At 57.7% G+C, this 7,114-nt stretch overlaps 1 protein-coding gene across 1 annotated transcript in view; it reads left to right on the top strand.

Annotated features, from left to right (window-relative positions):
• Nucleotides 1–7,108, top strand: part of MNT (MAX network transcriptional repressor) — a gene marked incomplete at its 5' end in the record, with an annotated part of 18,433 nt that extends 11,325 nt beyond the window's left edge. Inside the window, 2 exon segments of the mRNA XM_006167613.2 lie at nt 4,232–4,424; nt 4,637–7,108. Of these exon segments, the coding sequence (XP_006167675.2) occupies nt 4,232–4,424; nt 4,637–5,400 (957 nt within the window).
• Between the last annotated feature and the right edge of the window lie 6 nt (nt 7,109–7,114).

The raw sequence follows: 7,114 nt of genomic DNA, 5'->3' as shown, positions 1-7,114 counted from the left end.
CTGCCGGATTGGCTGGGCCGGGAGGGGGCGTGGCTGCGGAGGGCGGGTGCGGCCGGCCGGGAGTGACGCAGCAAAGCCGGGTCCGCGTGGGTGCGCGCGTGCTCTGGGAGAGGCGGAGCGTTGTTTGTGGCCTGAATGTCCGGGACGCACTGGGGTCCCTGGAGTCTGAAAGGCCGGAGGGCTTAGTTCTGGGACTTTTTTTTGCAGGATTAGGCTTAGGTATCATTTGCTGCTTTTCTATTCGTAGACTTAGTAAATCGCTCTTCTCACATCGTGATAATTCCTATCTATATCAATTGTTTTTTCCTGTTCCATGATGCTAAATGGGAAGAAATAATAGTACCTTGGTCATAGGAATGTCGGGAGGGTTTATTGGGATTGTTTCATACAATATTCCTGAGCTCTCCAAACATTAATAGGAATGATTACAGATAGGAAGGGTGGAATGGCGAGTTCCTCTTTATAGATACTTACTTGGCGAGGCAGCTTTGCATAATGCATGGGTTTGAAAGTAATTCAGAAATACTGAGTGAAGGCCTCGGAATGAAGTTCCTGGTAGGCCTTGGGCCTGGGCTGAGTAGGAAGCAGAGTGGACCCTGGGCTGTTCATGAGAGGTACTGGCTCTGGTACTGGTCATGGAAGTAGAAGCAGTATAAAATTTACAGTACCTTAGTTCTCAGTTCTCTCCAAGTACTTCTAGACAGGCCCGGGCCTGCTTCTGAGGATCCAGTGGAGAACAAGAGAAAAACTATTGGTCTGTGTCCTCATAGGTTGGGTTCTGTGGCAGATTATAAACGAGTAACCATACAGAAGACTGTGCCGTGAGGGTGTAATAGGGGCAGGGATGGCCGGATCTGTACCGGGGAGTTGAGGAAGTTGTTACTGAACAGAGGACATTTTATAGCTGAGTTTTAAATCGGGGTGGACTAGGCAAAGTGGAGGGCAGAGTCCAGCATGGGCCAAAGCTTCTCCAGCAGGAGGTCATAGGGTACATTTCTGGAGGTGAATTTGGTCAGGGGGGACGGAGTGGCCTGAGGTGGTAAAGGACTTGGAGAGCGCCACATGGAATGGAGACAGCAGGAGGAGTAGACAGGTAACCACACCATGCATCCAGGCCGGCACAGAAAGGCGATGGGTTTAAAATGAAGCGACGTGAACTAATGTTAGATGCTGGGGAAGCTTTCCAGGGGCCTCTAAGCCTATGGAGAACAGGGTTAGGAGAGAAGAGGAGGTTGAGGCCCGATACTCTTCTCTGCCTGACCCAAACGTCTAGCCTTACTGCTAGGGGTTGAGTTTGGGATCACCGCTTTCAGCCCTCAGCAGTTAGGTTGAGTGAAGGCTGACTCACTGTGGGCCTGTCGCTGATGTGGCCTCATCTGATGTCATGTCTAGCCCTAGTCTCTCGAGGTAGAGCAGGTGAGAAGCCACACAGGTGTGTGTGTGTAGCGAGGGAAAGGGAGGGCTTCCCCACTGACTTTCTAGCAGAACTATGGGGAGAAGCAGGTTGAACTCAAAGCAGAGTGACACAGGGAAGCTGTATGTGGCCTGGGACTGTGGAGACAGCTGTGTCAAGCTACCAGGCCAGCACACCAGCACAGACCTTGGCTGTATCTGGCTTACGTGTCTCAGACATGAGTGATTTGAGATGTCTCCTGCTGGCCAGGTCAGAGGCCAGGAGTTTGGGACTGCAGGAGGGGGTGTGGGGAAGTTGGCCTCGTCACATGGGGTTGAAGACAATCTAACGGGTAGCTGTGACTCACTGCAATGAAGGGGAGAGAGACGGACAGAGGCAGGAACTAGGGTGCTCACAGGCCCTTCCCCTGGGGCCGAGCATCTGAGAGGAAAACCAACTCCTGCAGTACCTGCCTTCACTCAGGTTGGCCAGGGACGGCGTGCACTGAGGAAGACCAGGTGTGTACGCTTGAAGTATTCAGTGGTCGTGAGAGCTGCTGTTTGGTGGAGGGCCATCTGAGGGCCCCCTGTTTAATGCTGATCTATGGTTTGGGAGCCCAGAAGGGCCTTGAGGCAGTAAGATGTGCTGGTGAACCATGGGGTGCAGAAGGGTGGTGGAGGAGGTGGCGGCTCAGGTGTGGCCTTGGAGCGTGAGCAAAGACCTAGGGTGAAGAAGGGAGGATCTATGTGAGGTCGGGGTGGACAGGTCCGAGGGGAGAACTAAAGCAAGCAGGTATGTTTGGTGTGAAAAGAGCCCATGGCCGCTGTCCCTCAGCATGACCCGCAAGCCTTGGGAACTGGGAGCTCAGGAACAGGTGGAGAAAGACAGGAGCAGCAAGGGCTGGAGTCTGCTGGACACAGTGATCACGACGTGCCTAGACAGAAGCTGTCAACAGGAGGACCACGAGTCGTAGGAGAGTGAGGTTGGGGTCAGCAGGTGGACCTAGGGTGAAGAAGGGAGGATCTATGTGAGGTCGGGGTGGACAGGTCCGAGGGGAGAACTAAAGCAAGCAGGTATGTTTGGTGTGAAAAGAGCCCATGGCCGCTGTCCCTCAGCATGACCCGCAAGCCTTGGGAACTGGGAGCTCAGGAACAGGTGGAGAAAGAGACAGGAGCAGCAAGGGCTGGAGTCTGCTGGACACAGTGATCACGACGTGCCTAGACAGAAGCTGTCAACAGGAGGACCACGAGTCGTAGGAGAGTGAGGTTGGGGTCAGCAGGTGGTGCGAAGGGTAAAGCTGCTGGATCCCACATGGCTGGCTGAGCAGTCAGTCCTGAACTCAGGGCTTGAAAATCATGTATGTACGTGTGTGCACATGCCCAAAATCCCGAGAGGAGAATGGAGAAGTGATTATAGCATGGCCTTGTCCCCTAGGGGGGTGATTTCTCACTTTCCTCACTTCTGCAAGCACATCCACCTGATAACAAACTTAAGTGTCAGTGTTCGGAGGTCATGGAGACATGACCTTGGCGTAGAAGGGAGCTGAGACGTGGGAAGTGCGCTGGCCCTTTGGAGCAGCTGATAAGGTTTGTGTAAAGGGAAGGGGAGCAGCCCCAGTGTGGAAGCACAGTCCTCTCCTGTGCCCGGGGTCAGCACCCGGAGGTGAAAGTCACCTGTGGGCCTGGGGGAGTTGAGAAGCAGATGGCCCCTTGGGTGAGGGTGCTCCCTCCTGATGTTCCTTTTTTTTTTTTTAAACCTTTTTAGAATTATTTTTTATTTATTTATTTTAATTTGACCAGAGAAGGTTTGGGGAGGGGGGAGAAGAGAAGTGAGAAAACAAACCACCAGGCCCAGGACTCGAACCGCAGTTGGCCGTGTGGGAGTCCAGTGCCCTTAACCACCATGCCACCTATGTGTCCCCCACCCCATGTTCTTAGTCTTGCACGTCAGTCTGACCTTTTTAGAATTATTTTTTATTTATTTATTTTAATTTGACCAGAGAAGGTTTGGGGAGGGGGGAGAAGAGAAGTGAGAAAACAAACCACCAGGCCCAGGACTCGAACCGCAGTTGGCCGTGTGGGAGTCCAGTGCCCTTAACCACCATGCCACCTATGTGTCCCCCACCCCATGTTCTTAGTCTTGCACGTCAGTCTGTCGGTGGGTGCTGCTGTTTCTCATTGATCAGTGTGTTTCCGAGTGCTGTGTGAATAGAGTGTTATTGGGAACAGCACAGGGGACCCTTGGGAATATCTGGGGAGGGGAGAGAGGGTGGGAGAGGAGGTGGGAGGGAGCCAGCAGCCACCAGGAAGAAGGTGGAGACAGGAGACCATGGAGGTGCAACAGGGAGGGGTAGCATCATGTGGTCATTCTCCCAGGAGGCTAAAGTTACAAGGGGACAAGTGAATATGGAGTGGAGGGAAGCACAGGGTCTCTCTGGGTTCTTTGGGGAATGAGTTCCTAGGGGACAGCTTGTGGTATTGGTGACTGAGCAGAATGGCCTGAGGCCCTGGGTGTGACCTGGGAAGTGGAGAGGCCTTGAGGAGCAGGGACAGGGCAATAGGCAGCAGAGCCTCCTGGAACACAGTGGGTGTGGGGAATAGGGGAGGGTGCCCATACTTGGGGCAGGGCTGACCTGGGACTATGCCTGCCCAAGAGCACACAGTCCCCAGATGCTGGGCCTCGCTGGGCAGAGCAGAGGACTGGAGGTGGGCATGGTCCAACAGGCCCCTCCGCTGCAGACTTGAATTGTTGGCCAGCTTATGTGCAAAGGGAGTTTAAGGTCCAGTGGGCCCTGTGGCTGCTGCTCAGGGTATCTCGTCCCTTGCCCTGTCCCCCCAGTCCCTGAAGAGGAAGGAGAAGGAATATGAACATGAGATGGAGCGGCTGGGGCGGGAGAAGATCGCCACGCAGCAGCGGCTGGCAGAGCTGAAGCACGAGCTGAGCCAGTGGATGGACGTGCTGGAGATCGACCGCGTGCTCCGGCAGACGGGCCAGCCGGAGGACGACCAGGCCTCCACCTCGACCGCCTCTGGTGAGCCCCAGCCCCTGCGCTGTCCCCACTGCCCTCAAATGCTGCCCCCTGCACCTCAGGTTCCAGCCTTCCTGTCCAGGCTTCCACCTGGTAGAAGCGGCACCCCCGACCCCAGTTCCATCATGTCCCCAGACTCCCACGGGCATCTACGTCTCCAGCCTGTTGTCTCTCAAACCCTTCTGACCTGCTCCCTGCTCTGTGTTCCCTGACAGAGGGTGAGGACAACATAGACGAGGATATGGAGGAGGACCGGGCGGGCCTGGGCCCACCTAAGCTGAGCCACCGTCCCCAGCCGGAGCTGCTGAAGTCCGCCCTGCCACCCCCCAGCACCGCCCCCGCACCTCTGCCTCCTCACCCTCACCCCCACCCCGTGGCTCTGTCTCCTGCCCACCTTCCCGTGCAGCCGCAGCAGCAGCCGCCACAGAAGACCCCGCTGCCAGCCCCTCCTCCCCCACCAGCCACCCCTGCCCAGACACTGGTGCCGGCACCGGCCCATCTGGTAGCCACAGCTGGGGGTGGCTCCACGGTCATCGCCCACACAGCCACCACCCACGCCTCAGTCATCCAGACTGTGAACCACGTTCTGCAGGGGCCTGGTGGCAAGCACATCGCCCACATCGCCCCCTCGGCCTCCAGCCCTGCTGTGCAGCTGGCACCTGCCACACCCCCCATTGGCCACATCACAGTGCACCCTGCCACCCTCAACCACGTGGCGCACCTTGGCTCCCAGCTGCCCCTGTACCCACAGCCTGTGGCAGTGAGCCAGCCCGTGGCAGTGAGCCACATAGCTCACACCCTCTCGCACCAGCAAGTCAATGGCACAGCCGGGCTGGGACCCCCAACCACCGTCATGGCAAAGCCTGCCGTGGGGGCTCAGGTGGTACACCACCCCCAGCTGGTGGGCCAAACAGTGCTCAACCCCGTGACCATGGTCACCATGCCCTCCTTCCCGGTCAGCACGCTCAAGCTGGCTTGAAGAAGATGAGGCCACTCAGAGGCCCCCAGTGGGGGCAGGGAAGGGGCCCTCACCCCCACTCTCCCACCCACCAGCTCCACACATTCCAGCCAGGCCCAGGTCCACCCCACCCACTCCCACCCCCAGGCCTCCTAGGGGAAGGGGGTACAGAGAGACTCTGAGCCAGGGGATGGAGGGACCACTCCAGGGAGCTGGGCACAGGGCAGGGGGTTGCCCCGCTGCACTCGGACCTGGTGAAATGACTGATTAGAGACGCTCTGATGAACCTGCCACCTGTGCGGCCTGGTGCCAGCGCCATCGCTGTTCCTGCTGCCCGCCCTGTGCCCTGGCCCTGAAGTCAGAGTGCTGTGGACATCACGCTCCCTGCCTTCCCTCCCCTGCCCGCCTTCCTGTGCTGCTGCTGCTATTGCTGTCCCAAGCTTTGGTGTCCTCTTCCCAAGTCCTTGGAGGGGAAATGGGAAGTGGGACTGAAGCCACTGAGCCCAGAGAGCTGAGGTTGCGGGTGACAGGTCCTGGGAAGTGGCTGATCTGGAGTCACCTGGACAGGTGGGAGCCCCAGTCTGGGACTCTCAAACCCTGGTGCAGGCGCTGAGATTTGGTTCCATAGAAACAGTTCTCTACCAGTGATAACCCGAGCCCAGGCTGTTCCCAAGCTCCTTGAGCCCCAGGCTCCCCTTAATCCCTGCCGCTGGGCTCTGAGCCTCAGAAGGGCAGGCTGAGGGGGTGAGATGGGGTGATGCTGGGCTTCCCTGACCTCTGCTCAGTGCTATACACCCCAAGGGAGGGTGGGCCTGGGTGTCCGGGTTTTGGTGCCTCTTACAGCTTAGACGATGCGGACAAGCATTTGGCCTTTGATGGAGGGGTCTGGAAGCCAGTGTTGAGGCATCAGGAAGTTTTAGAATCTAGGGGCTTGGCCAAGGCCCTAAGCCCTCCCCAAGCAGGCTCTGGGGACTTGGGGAAGTCTGGGATGTTAATGACAAATTAACGCTGGAGGGAGGAGGCTGCTGCTTTGGCTCCAACTGGCCCTAAACACTCCTCCAGCCCCGCCCTGGTCAGAGCTGCTGTGCACCTTCCCAGGAAGGCTCCTTAGCTGGGTCAAGGCCGGGGCTGACACCGCCTGTGGAGAGACTGGGATCCAGTGTTAAGGGATGCTGCTTCTGCCTCAGCAGGTGGCTTTGGCTTTTTTAAATGTGGGTATTTATTACAAGTGGCCTTGTGTCAGACACTCAGTTGCACACATACACACTCAGCCTCCTCACCCGGACATACACCCATGGCCTTTCAGTGGCGGGGGGGAGTGGGTGTCTCCAGCTGTGAAGTTTGCACTGAGGGCTGGGTAGGCTAGGAGGCCAGGAGGGGAGCCCAGGTCCTTCGGGCGTGCCCTGCACAGGCCTGCAGAGGTCCTGGGCACACTCCCCCTTGAAACTGACTCTCCTTAGACACCTAAGGTCCCAGGGACCATTTTCTTAATCACTTGCTCCTGGGGGTGGCCTGGGCCCTCCTGATCTGCCCCTGCAGAGGGTTGTGAGAGGGGACCCTGCACCCACCCTATCCCAGCATAGCAATCACCCCCTCAAGCTTGCTGCCCACTCCCACCCACCCCTGCTTGTGAGGGAGCTGGCTTGGTTGTTCCTGCTGTGACCACAAGGAAAGGAACAGAGGGAGAGGGGCAGGCCTGGCCCCACCCCCGCCCCCCACAGTCAGCAGCTTTGGC

This window comes from Tupaia chinensis, unplaced genomic scaffold, assembly GCF_000334495.1.
Source record: "Tupaia chinensis unplaced genomic scaffold, TupChi_1.0 Scaffold144899_1, whole genome shotgun sequence".
Taxonomy (NCBI): domain Eukaryota; kingdom Metazoa; phylum Chordata; class Mammalia; order Scandentia; family Tupaiidae; genus Tupaia; species Tupaia belangeri.
The sequence above is the reverse complement of the archived record's forward strand: the minus strand, read 5'-3'. Positions and strand labels throughout refer to the sequence as shown.